We start from the raw sequence: 22732 nt of genomic DNA on the forward strand, positions 1-22732 counted from the left end.
GTTTATTATTTTAGAATTAAGAAAACACATTTAACGTAAACATTTTATTGTAGTCGAAATATTATTTACAATGATATTACACAATATGACATTTATAATGACTTAATTTTATATGACAAAACTTATCAGACAATTGACGTCTATTTAATTTTATAAAATCATTAGAAAGTCGATTGTTCTGTAAAGAATATTTTCAAGTGATTCGGCGACACTAAAGAACTCTATAATGGTAAAAATTCATAAGCATGTGACTTAGATTCCAGTTTGCGATCAACGTTCCACAGAAAGCCAATACTAGAGCTGGTAGCGGCAGAAGAAACACTCGAGCGTTCTTGATCATTGGTAAATCTGGAAAAGAAATGTTTTAATATGAATTGTGGTCACGCTCGCCCGTTAGACACTAGAACTGCACTAAGTTTCAACAACTTACACGGGTAAAGCGTCTCTGACAGACAAGACAAGGATCCTTTTTTTTTAATTGACAAAAAAATATGTAATGTTTTCAGTTATTATCCCAAGTAACAATAAATAATTAATTTCTGGTATCTACCCAAACAGCTTGGACAAAGCATTCAGTATAGTATTAAAAGTATGTCTCAAAATATTGACATCAATACTTACTGCTATACCCAAGGAACGTTATGTAGAGGTAATATATGATTGAAGCGAGCCAAAATGAGTTTGACACTAAACAGGACAGGAAACCTCCATGGACCAGCAGATCTGAAACATGAGACATTGGTTTAATATTCAATGTGTTAAAAATTAATTGAGATATATGTAAAACTTAGTACTGTTGTGTTCCTGTTTGAAATGGAGTGAGTTAGTGTAATTATAGCCAAAAGGGGCATAACATCTTAGCTCAAAAGGTCGTTAGTGATGTATGGAATGGTTAATATTTCTTACAGCACCAATGTCTATGGACTGTGGTGACCACTTGACATCAGGTGACCCATTTGCCTATTAGTCTACCATCAAAAAAAAATCTAAAAACTATTTTTTTTAATGGTGTAATAGATACACTAGGAAAATATAGTAGTAGGTATATTTACTTTTACATTCAATTGACTATATCAAATCGCTAAAAGGACACATCAACATCTATAGGTCTGTGATAGAATGGATGATGTAACTTTGAAAATTTACAATAAATATTTAACCATAGTTTATTTGCTCTCTTACTAAATAAAGGATTAATATTTAAAGCTAGACCACTCATCTTGCAATCAAATCATTATAAATTCTATATGGTATTGTTACAATGTTATCTCAATTGTTTACTAATGTTATTACAACTAAGAGATTCCTGTGACTGGACAATAATAATTTAATAGTCTATTTTAATGAAAAAAAGGTCAACATCACTTACTGTTAAAAAGTAAAATCTGAAAGCAATGAAGCAAGGACAGTGGTGGGAAGAACGCATTGATGTGAACGTCGAAAGCGTATCCCCACTCCACGTCCCCCCCTGCGCCGTCCACCGCTAAGTACTTGTTACTTACAAACCTAAAAATTATTCAAATAATATATCAATAAATAATATTACTAAAATAGTACGAAACTTCACAGAATGATGCGGTTGGTGGGGGTACAGTTAGTTATCCAGTTGGAATTAATTGAGTGACTTATTGGAATAAAAAGAAAACCACAAAAGCGAAAAATTAGGTTAATAAAGGCAAGCCAGAGAATATAAAAAAAAAATAACTTACCAAAAGATTGTGGAGACAATTATTCCAGCTCCAATGAAGTCAACAAATACAACGAACAAGACGAATAGTGCTAGCTGACTCCAATTTAAACCCATCGCGAGAGCGAAGCAGATTGATGATACTAGACAAGCATACAAAAATATTATTATTTTAATTTTTGTTATTGTTTTTAGTTTTACTGACAAAGCACAGATTGACATTTTCTTTAATATACTACGAAATTTCAATTACATATAAAAAAAAAAAACAAAAGTGAAATTGAACAATGATGGCTTATCTTTCTTTATAATGTCGATATAAATATGTAATAAAACTGTTAACTTACAAAAAAGCCATACACTTAAGAGCACTAAAAAGGCAGGATCATCTCTCGCAAATTGTGACTTCGTATCTGAAATGAGAAAAACAATATAATTAATAATATTTATTACTATAATAGCTTTGTGTGACCTAGTATGTGTAAATAAGCCAGTTTTGGACTATATATTTTTAAAATTATCAATCATACATAATTAATTTCAAAGGCTTGTATCAAATTGTATAAGTTTCGCTAGGGTGAACAACAATTTTCTATGGCAATTGGCCAATAAAATATAGACAATTATAAATGTATGTATGTTTATACTACTTCAAGTGAACTTTGTTACTTTTTCATTACATATTGTTTATTGAAAATTTAATTATAATTATTACAGCAGGGTAAAGTACTAAGTTAAGCTTCTTCAATTAAAAACAAAGATATATTTTGTTTTTTCGGTATACTATAAATATATAATTTTTAATAATATTATTGAAGTTGATAAATAGTGGTGCAACTTTCATATGATAACGTGGTAAGGTGTGGTACACTAGAGGTTAAGGGTCCATAGGCAAACGGTACATAAACAAAAAAACCAAAATTAAGACATATTTAATACATTTTTGGCATTTATGTAGTAGCTTTAAAAAGGGATGCGACTAGTAAACAAAGAGAAAAAAAAAAGAGAAGGTCGTTAACAATTTCAACACTTTTCAGTAGCAACTATTAGGAAAAAAACTACAAAATGAATATAAAAAAATTATTGACATAGAATAAATTCTGCAGCGGTGCTTTTATCTAAAAGGATTCATATTATGGAACAATTACATATCAATATAGTTCTTCGATATTCATTTATATATAAGCATATTTTTTAAACAAGTTTTTATTTATATTACCATAATTTAAACGGAAATATACTACTAGTATTTGTACCACCATACCAAGTGATCATGATTTGTGTAGTAAGTTTTTAGGCTTGATTTGTATATATTAAGGTATTCAATCTCTTCATTCACAAGTATTAAATTAATTCTAAAGTATTGAATATTTTTAACAGGACTGTTACTTACGTTTTCTATAGTTAAAATTCCTGAATACTTTCTGTGGTGCTACGAAGAGGTAAACCATTTGCCAAGCAGCAAATTCAAAGTCCATTTGATTAAATTTAAACAAACGTCTCAAATATTTGTATCGTTTTACTGCTGCACTGGCCGTCGTTGGCTGATAATTTGCTGGAGCAGGCAGAGGAGACGTACTACGAGGGAAGCTTGTCGAAGGGGTGGGTGATGTAGAGTATTTCATCATTATTATAAATCTAATTTAAATATATTATGTTCTATATTACTTCACTTATTTATAGTTCTATATCAACTTTTCTTATATTGAAATAAATAAATGTAAATTTTAGGCCAATTCACTATTTATTATTATGTTTATGGCATCTGTCAATAGGTTGACAATTCTGCCAGTGTCAGGGTTGAAAAATACACGTGGTTGCTTAAAACAGCACTTTTTCGTTCTGCCAAATGACCAGTAGCACGATCTAAAACAAACAGGACATCACAATATAATATATTAACACCAACACCAACTAAGATATAAAATAATAAAACTACCTACATAAATATACTTATTCTATAAATAATATATACTTAAACTTATTCAAAGTTTAATGTTATATCTTTCAATATATTTAAATAAAATAGTTATAATAGAGATTTCTGAAGAAGACAAAATACAGGACATGTTGAAAGGGCGAGGGAAAGTAGGAGGAAGAACATCATACAGTGAAACAGGAAATCTGGTGCAATCAAAGAAAATATGTTCAACGGTACCCTCATCAAGGCCACATTCACACAAAGAGTGATCCCGAACCCTGATTTTCGATAGAAAATGAGGGCTGCAGTTATGCCCAAGACGCAACCGAATTATTGTCGAAGTAGAAAATTTAGAGCAGTTACGGAACTCAGAAAACCAGGGTTTTAATGGAATATTAGGTTGCAAACTGCCATAAAATTTACCTTTTACATGACGGGTAAAGTTCCATACATCATTCCAGCGCTTATTCAGATCAATTTTAGCGAGAGAACGTAAATCTTGGGCAAAACAGTTAGCATAAGTCTCCGTACCATTGCGAATAGACCACTTAGCACATATATCAGCCTGTTCATTGCCAGAAATCCCGGAGTGGCCAGGAATCCAAGCAAGGGCTACCTCAATTCCAGCAGAGTGACACTTAAAAAGAAGTTCCCGAGTTTTGAGGTTAATTGGGTGAACATCTCTAGAACGTAAGGGAAATTTTAAAATATCTTCTAAACAACTGCGACTATCAGTGAAAATTATAGTTTTATTAAGGTTGTGGGATTCTACCAGGGATACAGCTTCATAAATAGCTATTGTTTCTCCAGAAAAAATAGATGTCTTGGGAGAGCATTTAAAACTAAGGGTCAGCTTCATGTCAGGAACCCACACCGCTGAACCCACAGGGTCATCTGCAGATAGTTTAGAGGCGTCTGTAAATATAGTTCGCCACCCGGGAAACTGTTCATTTAAGAGGTTTTTAAACCGAACGTTGGCTCCAGGATCTTCTTTATTAATACCAAAATATGTAATTACATTGGGCCTAAAAACAAGTGCATCAAAAGGGACAGCAAACAAAGGATTACCAGGAAATTGAAAAAGAGGAGATGCTGCAATAAATTTTTCATAACTTTTGAAAAGGCAAGGAGCTTCTTTATGAGTCCAATAAGTTGAAGATGGAATAAAATTTGAAAGGTGACAAAGAGAAGTAAGTAATGGGTGGCAAGAATTTTGAACAGCTTTGTAGAGGAATCTATCACAAAGATATTGTCTACGAAGAAATAAGGGAGGATCGAGACATTCTACTTGGAGAGCTTTTATGGGGGAGGACTTCATGGCACCACAAATGATGCGGAGACACTTAGCTTGAATTTTGTCCCAATCGGCTAAAGCAGATTTATTACACGGTTCAAGCAAGAATGACCCGTAATCAAAATGACTCCGAACAATGGCGTTATAAAGGAGTTTCTGAGTGTAGGGATGAGAACCCCACCACACACCTGAAAGAGACCTCAAAACATTTACACCAAGCTCACATTTTTCCTTAATGTAATTAAGATGGACCGTGCCAGTCATACGAGAGTCAAAGTATACCCCCAAAAATTTTACGTTATTTTTTACTTGGATGGTCTCATTTTCCAGAATAATATCAACATCTGGTATCAATCTTTTTCTGGAAAACACCACTGCAGAGCTTTTGGGACCAGACAGAGATAAGCCATGATCCTCTAGCCAGATATAAAGATTTTGTATAGCAGAATTAAGGCGAACAGAGCAATCGTCGATAGATTCTGAGGCGTAATATAGGGCTATATCATCTGCGTATTGTAATATGTTACAATTGGATGAACAAGAAGAGTCAAGTTCAGAAGTATATAAACTATAGAGAATGGGACTTAAAACTGATCCCTGTGGTAACCCCTTCCATACTATTCTTGGGGGATGCATAGTACCTTGGACTCGAACAGAAATATAACGTTGCATGAAAAGGTTACATATAACATTAATCATCCTCGCGGGAAGACTCAGCTGGAGCATTTTCTGCCTGAGTAGCGGGAGGAGAACATTATCATAGGCTGAAGTGACGTCAAGAAAGACACCAACAAGATGGTGTCCCCTTGAGAGGGCCAGGCGAATTTCCGAAGAGAACACGCTCAGGCTGTCCATCGTGCCCATACCTTTTCTAAACCCAAACTGCGATTTTGGCAAGATATTCCTGCTTTCAAGAATCCATTCTAATCTATTTTTTATTAAGTGTTCCATAATTTTGGCCAGAACTGACGATAAGGCAATAGGACGATAGGAGGAGGGATCTTTAGGATCTTTCTGAGGTTTAAGGATAGGAATGATGATTTGATGTTTCCATGACTCAGGAACAAACCCAGTTTCATAAATTTTGTTAAGAATAGAGAGTAAAATTAATTTTGAACAGTCAGAACATTTCTTTAGAAAGGAGTAAGGAATACCATCAATACCAGGGGAGGAGTCGTGGAGATTGTCTAAAACAGAGCAGAGCTCATCACGTGTAAAAGGATCATCCATTCGATCATAGGAAGGAGGAGAAGGGGAAGATGAAGGAAAACAATTTTCAGGAGGAACAAAAGGTGGAGCCAGTCTATCCAAAAAATCATAGAGCCAGACAGAAGGGTCGTTAGAAACAGGATTGCTATCACTGAAAGAACCTCGGAAGTTTTTAATTTTTTTCCAAACAAGTGAAAAAGGGGTTCGGGGAGAAAGACTCTCACAGAAACGAAACCAGCCGTTACGTTTCTTCAAGGATAATTCCCTTTTTGATTTGGCATTTGTACTTTGAAAATTTAAGTAGTTTTCTAAAGACGGAAATTCCATAAAGACCTCTTCCATCTCATCCCGTTTGCGGATGATTTCCGTGCATTCATAATCCCACCAAGGGGGGGAAGGTATGAAATCTTTAGGAGACTTTTTAATTGGGATGAATTGATTGGCCGAATTTAATAAAGCAGAAATAAAATCATTATAAGTTTGTAAAAAGTTTTCAACAGTTATTACAGGAAATTGATCTGTCTGGCTTGTAACGCATTGCTGAAATTCTGCCCACTTAGCCTTCGAGATACGAAACTTTAAGAGAGGAGGAAATGGCATAGGCGAGACAGGAACAGTATGGGATAAGGAGATAAGAATGGGGAGATGATCACTACCATATGAGCAGGATAATACCTTCCAGTTACACTGAGAGGCCAGATTGGGAGACGTTAAGGACAAGTCAACACAACTGGGATTCTGAGATGGAGGAGTTCTTCTAGTAGGCGAGCCATCATTTAATAAACAAAGGTTATTATTATCAAACAAATCAATGAGGTGAACAGAAGGGTATTCACACTGAAGGGAACCCCACATAGTATGATGGCAGTTGAAGTCACCTACAACAACTAAAGGGATAGGAAGAGTTAAGAGGATAGAGCTTAATTCAGAAATAATGGAAGAATTAGGAGAAGGGATATAAATTGACACGAAGGTTGTATTTATAGCCCTGACGGCTACAATATTAAAAGAGGGAGAGTGGTGAGGGAGAGGAATCAATGAATAGATAAGGGATTGTTTAAGAAGAAGGGCACTTCCATCCCATCCACTAACATGATCATCGCGGAGACATGAATATCCAGGAATCCGAAAACGAGAACCCGGCTTTAACCATGTCTCCGAGATGGCCAAAATATGAGGATGGTAGGAGGTAATTAGAGAGATGATTTCATGTTTTTTATGTCTAATGCTCTTGCAATTCCATTGGAGAATTGTCGCCATTTTTATTAAAAGAATAAGGAGTGAACTGATTAAGTTTTTCAGTGACAGTGTACGGTAAACTGATATTATGCTTGGTAATGATATCGATTAAAGAAAGCAAAAGTTGGATGATATTGGATAAATCAGGATTTTGTTTAGAATTATCTGAAGTTATAAGAGCACAGCCATTAGGCTGGGAAGATTTTGGAGAACTAACTAGGGCAGAGTGAGCTTCTTTATCGAATCCCTTACTAAGGGGAGGGCGAGGTCGTTGGTTGAGAAGAACAGTTTTCCGTTGGGATGAAACAGGAGGGATTAGAGGGCTGGAGATTTCATAAATAGGAGTGAGAGGGCTCATCGTAGGGCGAGTGGGAGTGGACATAGAGTTGGGAGGAGAACGTGCGGAGTCAGCAAAAGAGCGACGGGTAGGGCGAAAACGGAGAGAGGCTTCATTGTATGGGATATTTTCCTCTGACATCACAATTTTTATCTGTTTCTGTCTCATATGTTCTGGGCAATTGGGGTCAGTAGCCAGATGTGGACCTGAGCAAGACAGACATGTAGCCTCACAATGGGGTACTTTACAGGAACGTCCATGATGAGGTTGAGCACACACAAAGCACCTTGGCTTGGACCTGCATTTATCTTGAGTGTGCCCAAAGCGACAGCAATTGTTGCATTGGATAGTGGGAAGGGAGTAGAGGGATACTGGAAGTGAAGTGTAACAACAAAAGATTCTCTCAGGTAAGGTTTGACCTAAAAATGTCACAACGACTGTTTGAGTAGGTAACCATTCAGTTTTACCGTCAGTAACAGATTTTCGGTTCAACCGTCTTGCTTTTATAGCCCGGCAACCAGGGGTGTAGCATTCGATACTACTCAGAAACTCCTCCATAGACCAGTCGATGGGAATTTGCTTCACAATACCCATTCGGGTAATGTGAAAAGCTGGGATAATTATTTTGTAATTATGCTCCTGGAACAATGGACTGTCAATGAAATTATTGGCAGAAGAAGCATTCTCAAATTCAACAACAACACGGTTGCGTCCTGCTGATTTAATTCCTCCCTTGAGAACACCAGAAACCTTGCTTCTGTAAATAATTTGAGCAAATTTAAGTAAATTAATCGTATAACCAGCTGATGGGTCGGGTTCCACTCGTGAGGCGTGGACAATAAAAGGGCCTTGATCGGAGTCGTTATACTTCAATTTAGTACCGCTAAATTCGGGGAGTGTGAATGTGTGTTGAATCGAAGCGCTAGGGGGAGAGGAAGCATCCCGTTTGTTTAGAATACTCTCTGCAGCGGTTTGAGAGCGTTTGGCAGCCTTTAGGACTTTTTTGGAGTCTTCTCTGATTATAGATTCACTAGACATCACACAATCATGACTTATGGAGTCACCTCCGCCCCCATCCGGGGGCTCCTCAGATTCCATCACCAACTACTAAATTATTAAAAAAAACACTTACCTCACAACAAGTAATAATGCAGGACAACACAAATATTAGTGGAACTAAGCAATATTAGTACAAAAAACCTAATTTAGAAATCGCGCACGTGTAGTAAACAATACCACAGACCTCTAGTTTAGCTATTCCGCCAATTCACTAATACAAAATTCTTCGAATAATCTTTATTTTCCTACGTAACGTCATTTTAGCTAATCGTTTTAATGTCATTTTAACGTCAAAAGGTAAACTGTCAATTTGACTTACGTTCAAAAATATTTAATAAAATTTTCACTTTATTGAAATGTATATAGTAGGCTCTATCAACATAGTAAATAGTATATATAGACAATATGGTCGAATCACTGTTACAAATCTCTTCAGAATTCGAAATAAAAGTTTGGAAATGAATACGCATTTCGATGCTGTCACGTATATGTAACATCTCCGTGTATGTAATCAATAGTATTATGATATCGCTCTGTATATAGCCTTAATTTTTAACAAGTGTTTAGAAACAGGTTCATTTCCTGATTTATTAAAACGTATTAAAGTATTACCAATTTTTCAAATTGGAATCACAAGTGATTCGTGAAATGATCAGCCCATTTCTATACTTTTGTCCTTGAACAATGTATTGTTAAATCAACTTCTGTTTCACTTTTGTATAAATACTATTTTTTATAGTGAACAATTTAGCTTTACTTGGAGTCGCTCAACAACTGATTCTGGAAAGGCGCCACTTAGACACACACACACACCACATATACGATGCATGGGAAAAATCACAGAATGCTTTTGGCGTGTTCTGTGATTTATCCAAGGCATTTGATCGTGTAGAGCATGAAACGCTTTCGTACAAGCTAAACGTTACGGTGTTAATGGTGAAGCTCTTAATCTCAGTGCTTCATATTTGAATCAAGGAATTTAACAGAAATAAAGTCTTCTGGATCTGTACTAAGAATGGGCGTTTCACTAGATTCAATTTTGGATCTTTTATTTTTTTTGTATATTTTATATATACAAACATATATTAAAACTTATAACTTACTATTTTATGTTAAAGGTATATGTGATATTGTATTTTTTGCTGATTATGGTAAAACATTACATTTTAAACTTGACGAGAAACAACTTAATTATGAAGATGTAAGCAATGCGTTATCACTGATACAGAGTTAGTTTACAAAAAAATATTAAGTTCTAAATGTTAAAAAGACAAAATTTATACTGTTTGCCTTACCTAAAGTAAGAAAGCAAAATTTCAAGTTAACTCTTAACAATAGTGATCTAAATGTAATTGATACTACAGAATTTCTATTCATTATTACGATTAATTGACTCAAAACTTTACTGGAGTCCCTGACAGGGAGATTCAGCTCCGCAGCATTTACTTGGTGGTAGGGCTTTGTGCAAGCCCGTCTGGGTAGGTACCACCCACTCATCAGATATTCTACTGCCAAATAACAGTACTTTGTATTGTTGTGCTCCGGTTAGAAGGGTGAGTGAGCCAGTGTAATCACAGGCACAAGGGACATAACATCTTAGTTCCCAAGGTTGGTGGCGCATAGGTGATGGAAGGAATGGTTGATATTTCTTACAGCGCCTTTGTCTCTGGGCGGTGGTGACCACTTACCATCAGGTGGCCCATATGCTCGTCCGCTAACCAATGCCATAAAAAAAGCATACGCAGTTAAAAAAGTAAGACAAAGAACTGATGTTGATACTTCTCGATTAGTATACTTTGGTTATCTTCATACTATTATGTCTTACGGCATTTTGGATAATGCTATAGATACTGAAAGTCTTTTCATCGTGAAAAAAGAACTGTCCGGTCTATTAATAATCTTGGAGCTCGAGACTGTCTTCAGAATGTTTTTTAATAAATTGGGTAAACTTATAGTTGCTTCACAGTATGTTTACAGGATTGTTATGTATATTTAAATTAATATATGTAGATCTTTTTGAAAGTAATAGTGACAATTAATGTATAGACACGAGGAAAAAAGTTACAAGACATATTACTCAAAACAAAATTATATTAAATATAAAAAAGCGTGGACTTAGTATTTATTGGTTATATAAAATTTTTAAAAGCTATAATTAAAATATTGAGTTGATATGTAAAACTACATCTTAGTTTTAAAGGTATAGAAGATATTCTCGACTGAAAAAAAATATTACTTCTACTTTTTTAATATTTTATTGAAACATATTGGATATGCTGCCATTGAGATTTAAACTGAAACTGAATAATTATAATTATATTAACATAAATTCTAGATATTTCGTATATACCGAATTTCGTTTATATTTACGTATTCCAAAAAAGAAAAGACTTCAGCGCTTACTATATGCATTCTATATTCGCGAAAGACTACCTTTCCCGACGCATATCACAAGGAATATTATACATCGTTTTGTAATAAATATTAACAAACAAGAAAACCCCATTGAAATACATAATTAGAGAGAGACAAGAGATAACTATGAGAGGGATGGGTAAAGGCGCTCACAAATGAGTGCTGTATGAAATTTTCTTCATTTGCTATAAGACATTATGTTATAGGACAATTTAGGTTAATACTTAATTAGGTTCTTGTGTAACAGGTTATCAATTATTTTTTCAGTAGAAGGATAATAGTTTAGATATTATGATAATAATGAAACTGTTAAGACCAATTCAATACATTTTATTTATAACATATTTTATCTGATACCTTAATATTATTTGCAAATCAATCAAGTCTCTTATTCAAATGGTATTTTATTATATTATGTAAATTGAGCCTAAGCATTCATTAATTGAGTCATAGAGTTATTATTTAAAAGAAAAAAACTTAAATTAAATTGTTAGAAAATCTCTTAAAGTGTTTTTAAATTTGGAACATGCACGTTATTGACATTAAGTCAATTTCATCTATTAATTATATAAAATAATAACTTCGAATAACGTCGATGAATTGACATTTTGATAGCAGCCATATTATTAGCGATGACGTTTAAAGCGTGGTTGTACGCTTTAAACGTCGTCCCTAACACTACAAATGCTATAAATCTAAAAATATCATATTTATTTAAAAAAAATATTTGTACCGAGAAAAAAGGTTTTTATGCAACTCAAATAAGGGCACTTTATGTATATCTACTTTATTTTGATTTACCGTTTAAATCCGGTTTAGACATCTAACAATTTTATCTCATCAGGCTAAAAGCTTTTTGTTTGCACCTGTAAATTACTTGTATGTAAATCACAAAGTACTCACGTCAAAGCGACTATTTGTATCAGTAATCATGGCACAAACGTCAAATTTTAGTTAATATTCGATTTCGCTTCTAATTTACTCTCTATGCTTTCGTTTTGAGTTTCATGCAATCAGAAAATGAAACGCGAAATAGTTTTATGTATGAATAAAAAATGTATTTATTTCATTCGCAACAATAATTAAAAGTATCCTTATATTTAAATATATGTAAAGTTAAATACTTAAAATAGTTTCATGATTGTCATGATACGAAAATTGGAATAATACCAATATGTTTAGTAAGCTGTAGTTTTCTTTCGAAAATTAAATATTAAGGCTGCGTACGCATGATAGATAGTCGAATCGATATAATCCCAAAAAAAATTACAGATTCTTTAAAATTAAAGAATTATGTATTTTTAATGAAGTCATGAATTTATTTAATTATGATTATTTTATGGTTTCAATTAAAATGTTCTTATTTCTAATACCGATATGAATTTATGATTGTGACAATAAAACTACTTTTACACAAACACATACACAAACAAATAGCAAGTCATAGATGACTTGCTATTTGTTTCAAGATTGTGTTCAATCTTTGCTTGGTTGGCAAAACTAAAGCCGTTATATTATAAGTTTTTTTTAAGAAATGTTAATATTTTGACAGATGACAGATACCTTGTATTATTTTTTGGAAACATATATTTTTTGTCTTCACAGGCAAGCTAATCGTTGGGTCACCACAACTATCTGCCGACTACGCCTTGGACATGCATGTACCCCCATACATCTTTGTAAAATTAGAGTCAGAGATCACTCTTTGTGTGAATGTGGCCTAGACGAAGGTTCCTTATCCCATATACTGTTTTCTTGCCCCAAACTCCTCCATCCCTTATATGACGTTCTCCCTCCTAAAGCTCCTCGCCCTATTAATGTTCAATGTTTGTTAATGTTTGTGTTCAGTCCATTTTGTAAATTTTTATGTAAATATATTGAGCGTAATAACATTAAGTTGTAAATATTTTTGTGTTTGTTCATATATGTTATCTTAATAATAATTTATGTTTATCTAATTATTTATTATTGTGTTGTTTTAGGTTATGGGCTAACAGAGAGTCAACTTCTATTATGCCTTCAAATTAAATTAAGCCTGTAATCTCGACCGCACCGATCAATCTCCATCGTGTCTTCTCCATCGCACGTGACATTGGCGAAATAATCTGTGCCCTCTTGGCATAAATAAAAGCCAAAATAAAAAAAAAAAAAAATTTTTGTCGTAATTATACATATAACATCATTGAATTGCATATATCATTTAGCGTATATTGTATATTATAAGTCGCGAATCAACTTAATTATCTTCATCGCAATTGAGCAGACTAGATCGAGAGTAATAAGTCTTGAGATTTTTGGAACAAAGTATTTTGCGGATTATATCGATACAAGATTTGATGTCGCTAGCCAGTTATGTAAGGTTCTGTTGCAGCCAGTTTAAGTAGTGCGTGACTCTGGTGTAGACGCCGGGGTAGCCAGGTTCTCCACACTTGTTACCGAAGGACACCACACCGATTTGGGTCCAACGGCCGTTAGCTTGAAGCATAAGTGGACCTCCAGAATCACCCTAGAAAATAGATAATTATTTATTGTTGAATATAATACAAACATGACCAGGCCAGGACTGTAAGTTTAGGGGGCTCTGGGCTAACACTACTTAGGGGCCCACCTAAGATGTATCTGAACGTAGACTTGAATTAAATTAATTGAATGGGTTTGATAAATGGCAGGACTCGCAGAGCTGCAAACCATACGATCTGTTTAATTAAATAAAGTTATGGATTATTTCGTATTATCGTCTATTTTTGACTTTGACTTGACTTAGCTGGGGCGCCTTTGAATCCACGGGGCCCTGGGCTGAAGCCCAAAAAGCCATATGGTAGATCCGGCCCTGAACATGACGCGATAAAAAATTAAACCCTTTGCATCATTGCATGCATTACATCAGTTCTATAATGACAACAATTATTCCATTATTTTCAAGAAAAGGGTTTAGTCACTAGACCAATCATACAGTCTATTATTATGCCATCTACTTTTGCGACTAGAATGAAAAATATAGAGATTTTGTGTCCATAAACTGCATCTACTGTAGATAAGAATTCATCAAATTTAAATTTCTTATTATAAAGTAAATTTAAATTTAAATTTTAATTTAAATTTCTTCTTAACGACAATCGCGATTACCTGACACGCGTCAACTCCGCCTCGTGGGTAGCCGGCGCACAGGAAGGTGTCCGTGATGGGCTGGAAGTAAGCTCGGTCGCAATCTTCGTTTTTCCAGACAGGCAGACGCGCTTCCAGCTGGCGCGAGCTCTCAGTGCCGCCGTAGCGTGTCGTACCCCAGCCTACTACCGTAGCCACTGAGCGCGCAAACTGTTCACGGGCGAGATCACCACGTGGCAGGCAGATGGGTATCACGTACTTCGATTTTTGAACGTTTTCTGCAATTATTAACGGAATTATTTGTATTGAAATCTCATGTGGCACAATTAATACGATGGATATACTACAAACCTAAGTCTAAATAAATAGTCAGCCACTCTATTCTCTTGTACATACGTCTTTTCTTTAGATGTTGGAAATTGATCTAAGTTAATATTTTTTACATCATCAATGGAAATGATGCATAATTGAATAGCATAGAAGATGAACATTGATGTTTGTTGAACAAATGTTATAATTTTGTCCTGAAAAATGGTAAGTGTTTACCTTAATAAAAATTGTAAGACTTCGAACAATGTAATTTCTGTCGTGATGGAAATTTTTTGAGGCCATTGTTATTTCCAGTGGATGACTTTGCTCAGTTATGGGATATTATTTGGGTTTAATTTTTTATGTTGTTGAGTCAACTTACCACCTAGCACAAGCACAGCGATGTCATTGTAGTAGCCGACTCTTGAGAATTGTTCGTGGGCGCGAACCGCTGTCACGCGCAGCGTCACTGGCCGGGAAGGTTCATCGTCACGCGATAAGTCCACGTCGCCCAGACGTACACTGAACTGGCGGGCTGGGAAACTGGGAATAAAGATATTTATGCTCATAATTAAGTAATTATTATAGAAATTTGTTGAGTTTGGACAAATTAAATATTATCGATGACAAATTTTGATATGACGAACACGTTATTTAACTTACGGTCTCTGTTTGGAATCTCTTGTACAATGCGCAGCAGTCAGCACATGTTTTGGTCCAACCAGGGTGCCACCGCACCAGAATTCACGACGTTTATTTCCATGCAGGTATATGGCAGCCATCCACGGCCAAGCACCCGGCTTGGCTTCCGTGCCGCCGACAATACGTCCACCTTCGTCTTCCCTCTGACCACAGTCTAGAATTTCATTAGAAGAATTTTAATTAATAACAAAAAAAGTTTTTTTATTTTATTTATGAAGATATAAATTTCATGTTTGGATTGCATATACCTAATACTGCCTTACAATTAAAAATTTTGTCAATTTAATTGCTTTTTATATATTTTATTATTATTATTTTTATTTTATAATACAGGTCGGCGGACGAAGAAATGGGTCACTTGATGGTAAGAGGTCACCATCGCCCATAGACGCTATTGTCTGCTGCTGTAAGAAATATTAAGCATTCCTTAAATCGTTAATGCACCACCAACCTTGGGAACTGATGTGTTATATTCCTTGATGTTTGATGTTATATTGTGCCTGTAGTTACACTCACCCTTCAAATCGGAACACAACAATACTGAGTACTGCTGTTTGGCGTTAGAATAGCTGATGAGTGGGTGGTGACTACCCAGACGAGCTTTCATAAAGCCCTACCACCAAGTAAAATATAAATATATTTTAATTAGTGATAACAAGTAATAATTACCGTTAATATCCACAATGTTCGAATAATTGGCGATGATTGGAGAAGTGACACTGTAATAGCTGGTTGTTGATGGAGCTCGTGTTGTTGCAGTTGAAAATGTTGTTACTGGTCTAGGAGTACTAGTTGTTTGTGGTCTTGGTTTCTTAGTCGTCAAAACAAGTATGGCCGATGGTTTCTTAGTAGTTGTAGGCTTTTGCGTCGGTCGTTGAGTTGTCACTGGTACTAAATATGTAGGTTTATTTGTTGTGCTTACTACTGGTTTCTCTATTGCCTGTGTTGAAGGAACAACAGCATCTTTCGGACAACACACGCCAGGAACAAAGAGATCCTTAAAACATAACGATTCACGAAGACTTACAAGATTTAAAAGTAATTGTGGACAGTTACTTAAATCTTCGCACACGCCCTGTTCTCCTTCTGGAGTTGTACACCCTTTGCTATCATTAGGTTTAACGTCTGCTGTTGCTATTCTTGTTATTGGTGCATCTGGTAATACTTTGGGTAACGCTTTTTTCACTATTGGGGCAATTTTATCAGTAACATTTCTCCCAAGAACGTTCTTACTGATTGTATAAAGAGCTTGTGGGAGTTGTTTTAAGTTAGGGTCGGTTTCATTTCTTTCATTTTCATTCACCATATCTATGAGGTAATGTCCTACTGTATTGATTGCTCCAAGAGTTTCAGATATTCTGGTGAAAGCTGATTCGGATAAAAGTCTGCCATCGTTGAAGTTATGTCTTGTCTCCGAGTTAATTAGATCAGCTGATGATGATCGGCTATTGTATGTTTGGGGAAAATCTTGTAAGTTTTGTGGTCCTTGCATTTGAAACGGGTTTTGGTTATATGAATGTGGTTGACTGTATGGCCCATTGTAATAAGCTTGGATGTCAGGTGATCTTTTCCTTGGCGAAGAAAACTGATGCCAAGGTGGATGGCCCGATTGAAGATATGAGCTCATCGGTGGTCCCGGAGATTGCATGAAGGATACTGAAATATAAGGGCGTTTTTAATATATTATTAAGTGTTAATAACGATGTAGATACGTTGGGTAAAGTTATTGATGCATACCTACCCTGGTGGACAGCTTGATACTGGCATCTTGCTTGTGATGTTAGGAATAAAATACCTGAAAAAAAAACAAAATTAATTAATTATTAGATACATATGACAGGTAATAATAGATTTTTTTTTATTTTTTTATGAATAGTTGTTAGAAACAGTACATTAATATAGTCAGCATGGTTTGGATAAATTACTAACATAGTTTATTATAACCGTATGTATTTTACTATCGTAATTCGTATGGAGCAGTAACTCACTATCGGAACAGTAAATAAATTTAAATCCAAAATGCTTAATGAAATTGAAATTTTATTTCAGTGAGCACATATATGTATAGAATAAAAATAAATACTATATTAAAATTAATAATAAACGGTGGATCGGAACCATTGTTCTTGGACAATATTTAAGCCATTTCGTTGATTCAATTAATTAAAATTCTGAAAATAGATTTTAACTTTTTAAGAAAAAACTATATATCTTATCTAAGGTTATTAGATATCTGTTGGAAAAGTTTCGGTAAAGTATAATGGAACTACTTTATCGTAAATCGTAGACCAATAACTTTAGCTTAGCGTATCCATTGATTGATTACGTAAGCTTTTGTGTATTGTATGTTGGATGTGACGACCCAAACGAGTGAGATAAGGAGATGAAATAAAGAAATATTAATTTGGAGTATTTATTACTATATTAATTATTGTTATATATATTGCGTTCGATGGGATCGTGATTACTAGGAGAGAGACCAGACGTACGATGCTTAGGTGTATTCCAAGTCAAGGTGTAACGGTATAACTAAAGGCCCAATTCGAGTTTGAACTCGGGACCTGTTACAACTAAATTAAGCAATTTATATTAAATACTATCTATTTCATTAACGAGGTTCTATTACCACACTATTGTGATATAAAATACATCGGTCTTACAAATAAATAAAAGCAATTCGATAATAATTTTGTATGAACAATGTAACGTAATCTTGCATCGTTACTATACAGGCGAATCTCCTATGAGGGACCGCACTTATACGTAACTTTTTTTTTTAGCATTAGCAGCCCGTAAATGTTCCACTGCTGGGCTAAGGCCTCCTCTCCCTTCGAGGAGAAGGTTTGGGAACATATTCCAACACGCTGCTCCAATGCGGGTTGGTGGAATACGCATGTGGCAGAATATCGTTGAAATTAGACACATGCAGGTTTCCTTACGATGTTTTACTTCACTGCCGAGCACGAGATGAATTATAAACACAAATTAAGCACATGAAAGTTCAGTGGTGCCTGTCTGGGCTTGAGCCCGAAATCATCGGTTAAGCTGCACGCGTTCGAACCACTGGGCCATCTCGGCTCTTGTCTTAATAATGTATAAGAATACAGGATTTATAGAAGAATGTATGTTCTTTAAAGATCTACTTAATGTTTTATTGTTACTGCTTTGCGTATGCTACATGAGTGACCTTATTATTATTACAATGGACTCTAAAGCGTCGGTGCATGTTTATTGTTTACCGAGCACTTTCCGACACTAGTTAGTTCCCTTTGTAGTCTTCACTTCTGTTATCACGACAATAAAGGTACAGAACTAGGCTACGTCCGTAGACTGTGTTTTAAACCATAAATTATAAATAGAAAATTAAGATTTTATTAATAAAAAAAAACTAATTTTATTTTAAAGACTTTTATGATCATTGATTTTATTAAATTTTTACTTTTTACATAACAAGAAATGGTCGATTTATTTATCATTTCAACTTTGATGCCAATTAAAAGTAAGGTAGATTGTTGTATTAAGAAAGTGTTTTTGTATTAAGGAAATTGAAGTTTTGCCAATTTATGTTAAAAATGTAACAAAACTCTCTGTTTTTTATCTTATTAATTAACGAAGTTCTTACTCATCCAACCGTCTTTGATCATTTTCTCGTGTCGAATCTTCTTGTAAACTAATTACGTTTATCTAAATATGTGTTCTTACGTAACATAACTTTTGCTAAATGAAGAAAAAAAGATTTGCACGAAACCTTTTGTTTTAAAGTAAAAGTGAGTAAAAACGGTGAAATCATTAATTTTTTGTCGAATTACTAAAATGTTTTGGTTGAAAGTGAAAACAAATGGCGTTATGTTTATTTTTGTTTTAGTTATTTTTTTTCTTTTTACTGAACGAAATCCGGCCTTTAGACGTTACAACAATTAATGATAAAAAAAAAAGAATACGCGAAAGAAAAAGCAGTTTCAAGTGCGAAGAGAGTTTTAAAGAACAGTCGTGGCCTAGTTTTTATTGGCAGGTACTAGAAAAAAAAAGTAAAATATTTAAATAAAGTAAAACATCATGTCACGCGTTCCTCGATAAATAACGTGAGCGAAAAGCGACATATGGTGATGATGTCCTTAACGACCAGTCTCCAGGGCTACTCACTATAATACGCAGACTCTATTGTCATGCAAAATTGCATGCACAGACTGTGGACGATACGGGCACTGTATTCCCTCAGTAATCCTTTTAAATTTAAAGGATCGAAACAACACTCCTAGATAGTTTGGTCGCAGTATCATATTTCTTCCTGGATTACATTCTCCTGCATAGTTTGATGCAAATTATTCTGTGTGACAGTGTCATAAACTAACAGCCACTAAAAGCCTGCTCTGTTCTTGAGAAGAATCTTAAAAAATTATACACCATGTTGCTCCAATGTGAAGCGATGGGTGTGATGATCCTCGCGATGTTTTCTTACACTATCGAGTATAAGATGAATTATGAACACACTTTAGTAGAAAGTGTTTCAACGCGAAACATATTTAGGTTGAAAAATTATCTTAATGTTAAATTACGTTTGATGGCTTTTTTAATGAAAACGATATTGGTATTCCTTAATTTAATTTTTACAACTTTTAATTCCTATATTTGGTATTTACAATGTCAATATTTTACGATTCAAACGTAAAAGGACATACATTGGTTTTAAGAAAGTAATGGAGCAATAAAATATGACAAATAAAAACGGTACGCAAATAAGGCAACGTGAAAGTCGGAATGAAGAAATAATTCAAAATAACACACGAATTTGGTATATTACATTAAAGTTGAGACTAAGTAACAAATATTTTTTGCTATAAAAAATACGCCTTGTATTAACCACACAATTTTAATAAATACATTTATATGTATGGACGCGGAGGCGTTGTTGACAATAGAAAGGTGACTGTGGAAACTGTTGGGAGTATGTGTATAACAACTTTGTAAAAAAGTAGTAATTGTCTATGGGAACATCTTTGAATAGATGAAAATATGAAGCGAGCTATTCTTGGAGTGTCTTTGTCGGATGAAATTAGGAATGATATTATTCGGAGAAGAAATGCCATTACCGGCATAGTTTGCATAGTAGACTGAAGTGACAGTGGGCTGATCACGTATGTCGCAGGACCGATAACCATTGAAGAAGCCGAGTCCTAGATTGGAGACTTCGGTAGCTATCTCAAGTAGGTGGTAGGACTCAATTGGATGCAGAAGGCGGATATAAGGGAGCTTTGGCACTTGGAAGAGGTCTATGTCAAGCAGTTGAGGATCGACTGACGACGATATCAGCGCCAGAAGGCGACGTCGGCGCTTTGTATGAGTAGGGTCTGTACCGGATAGTCACACAGTAATAAATAATATGTTTATTAAGTAATAAGAGATATAGGAAACTATAAAACTGATTATGATAACAATACTTGAAACATTAATGGTTAATAAAGTGTGCTAGATATCAATAGAGCTAAATTCATTTCTAAAAGCAATAAGTGAAGCAATTGAAGATAAAATGTTTTAGTGAATACAAGATAGCTTTAAATAACATAAATTAACGTAACCGATAAGAATCCATACGCTTACACTGGATTAAATTGTAGCATCCCAAACTTGAATTAAAGCTGTTGGTCCACTGAATTTTATTTTTTTAGCTTTTATCAAATGGGCGTCCTAATGGTACGTAGTCAGCACTGGTAGACTGTAGAAATATTAATTATTCTTTACATCTTCAACACGCCAACTATCTCGGGAACTAAGGTGTATTATGTTTCTGTTATTACACTGGCTTTCACCAGTTTTAACCAGAACACTAACTATTGCTGTTTGGTGGATTTTGATGGAAATCAAGCTGGACCTTTGAATGATACATATAAGTCAAAAACAAAACTTAAAAATCTTATCGCAACATAGTAGCAACGCTTTTAAGTTTTAATACACTCTGAGGCTTATTATATAACCTCTTTTGTGGGGTTAAGGAACGCGTATGTATACGCGAGGAGGTCGTGAGGAACCGGTTGCACAAAATCCATGTTATATTGTTCCAAATTGAAAAAAAAAACTTAATTTTTTTTTACTTATGCAAATTGGAATGCAGCTGTTATTGTTTTGTAGAGTATAAATATTACTGCACACGTAAGTGTTAATTGTAATATAACTGAATTCGGTTTTCGAAAATGATTTAAATCCGAAAATACCAGTTTAAATTGTAAACGGTAATTTATATTTGTAGAAGATAATTAAAATTATACCTGAGATGAGGAAGTTGTTAGAACATACGAATCTTTTCCGAATCTATCTCGTATTCGGCTGTGAAAGAAAACGTGGTCAGGTAGCCTGCAAGAAAGTCTGTCACATGTGTATCTCTTGATAGGTTTATTTGTTCAAATTAAACTATGAACGTTCTTGTGAGAAGGATATTTATACACATTTTATATAGTATTTAATATCAACATTCTACAAGCTGAGTTTAATTTTTAAACAAATACAGTCCACCTTAATAGGGTTGCTAGCAAAACTAACCAGACATTTGACTAAAATGGCCGGGCACTCTATATTATAAAGGATTTCTGTCGTAGTAATAATACGACAATTTTTCTTATATAAAACCATTTTTGATTCAAAATTTTTCTTTCAAACTGAAATGTAAAACATACATGTCAGTTGCTTCAAATTAAAATCTACACCAACATTTTATACTGTTTGGTCATATGTAGAAAGCCTAACAAAATCCGGGTAGTGTCTATCACCGTGTAATTTTCCCGGACATGCACCCAAAAAGCTGCCTTTATTCGGACTCCTGACAGCCGTATACCTTATTAATTACTGTCTTTAAAAACTAAATAAATTGCGTACCTCTTTTTTCTCTATTTATTCGTTTCGGGACGGAAGTATGTAACACAAGGCCGAGGAAACGTGAACTATTTTATTTATTTTATTTGACCAATGAGCACACACGGTGGTAGAATTGGTCATAAGGTGGTACCAAAACATTGTCAAAAAGGATACAGTGTTAATGTTATTTATTACCAAGCTGAGGTGAGGTGTCAGTCAAATGTTACACAAGACAATATGTCCATCGTATTTCGGTAATTATTATTTCTTCATTTGGAGTTGCATTTAAGCTCAGTAGTAATTATTTTTCTCAAATGAAATATTTAATTAGATTTATAAGTATATTTTTGTGATTATGGAAATCAACGAATACGAATGATTATTATTACTTGAACACTAACCATATCAAATCAAATCAAATCAATTTTATTCAAGTAAAACTAAGTAACTCGCATAGTTGCTCTTTTCAAATAAACAGATTTACAATACTGTTCTTTACAATAATTAGTGTCCTATGATGGAACCCGAGCCCTAGATCCAGGCGTTTTTTTCTAAAAAGTACTCTTTTAATGAATAATAAGATTTATTTATTAATTTAGTCTTAATAAA

The 22732-nt window shown here is 34.4% G+C and overlaps 3 protein-coding genes across 3 annotated transcripts; all 3 read right to left on the bottom strand.

Moving 5' to 3' along the window:
- Positions 1-46: 46 nt before the first annotated feature.
- On the bottom strand, positions 47-9011 carry LOC125071470 (protein unc-50 homolog). Its single transcript, XM_047681728.1, has 7 exons — positions 8961-9011; positions 3081-3430; positions 2035-2100; positions 1710-1830; positions 1370-1506; positions 622-723; positions 47-348 (listed from the first exon to the last, which is right to left on the bottom strand). The coding sequence occupies exons 2-7, from the start codon at positions 3313-3315 to the stop codon at positions 212-214; spliced, it is 798 nt and encodes a 265-aa protein (XP_047537684.1). The 5' UTR covers positions 3316-3430; positions 8961-9011; the 3' UTR covers positions 47-211.
- Positions 3438-8785, bottom strand: LOC125071590. The gene is made up of 2 exons (XM_047681912.1): positions 8155-8785; positions 3438-3553 (listed from the first exon to the last, which is right to left on the bottom strand). The coding sequence occupies exons 1-2, from the start codon at positions 8783-8785 to the stop codon at positions 3456-3458; spliced, it is 729 nt and encodes a 242-aa protein (XP_047537868.1). The 3' UTR covers positions 3438-3455.
- A 4318-nt stretch (positions 9012-13329) lies between the features above and the next one.
- On the bottom strand, positions 13330-21818 carry LOC125071591 (proclotting enzyme). Its single transcript, XM_047681913.1, has 8 exons — positions 21812-21818; positions 20368-20625; positions 17019-17072; positions 15947-16933; positions 15239-15431; positions 14958-15118; positions 14288-14544; positions 13330-13667 (listed from the first exon to the last, which is right to left on the bottom strand). The coding sequence occupies exons 1-8, from the start codon at positions 21816-21818 to the stop codon at positions 13512-13514; spliced, it is 2073 nt and encodes a 690-aa protein (XP_047537869.1). The 3' UTR covers positions 13330-13511.
- Positions 21819-22732: the final 914 nt, after the last annotated feature.

The sequence above is a fragment of the Vanessa atalanta genome, chromosome 19 (assembly GCF_905147765.1).
Source record: "Vanessa atalanta chromosome 19, ilVanAtal1.2, whole genome shotgun sequence".
NCBI lineage: Eukaryota > Metazoa > Arthropoda > Insecta > Lepidoptera > Nymphalidae > Vanessa > Vanessa atalanta.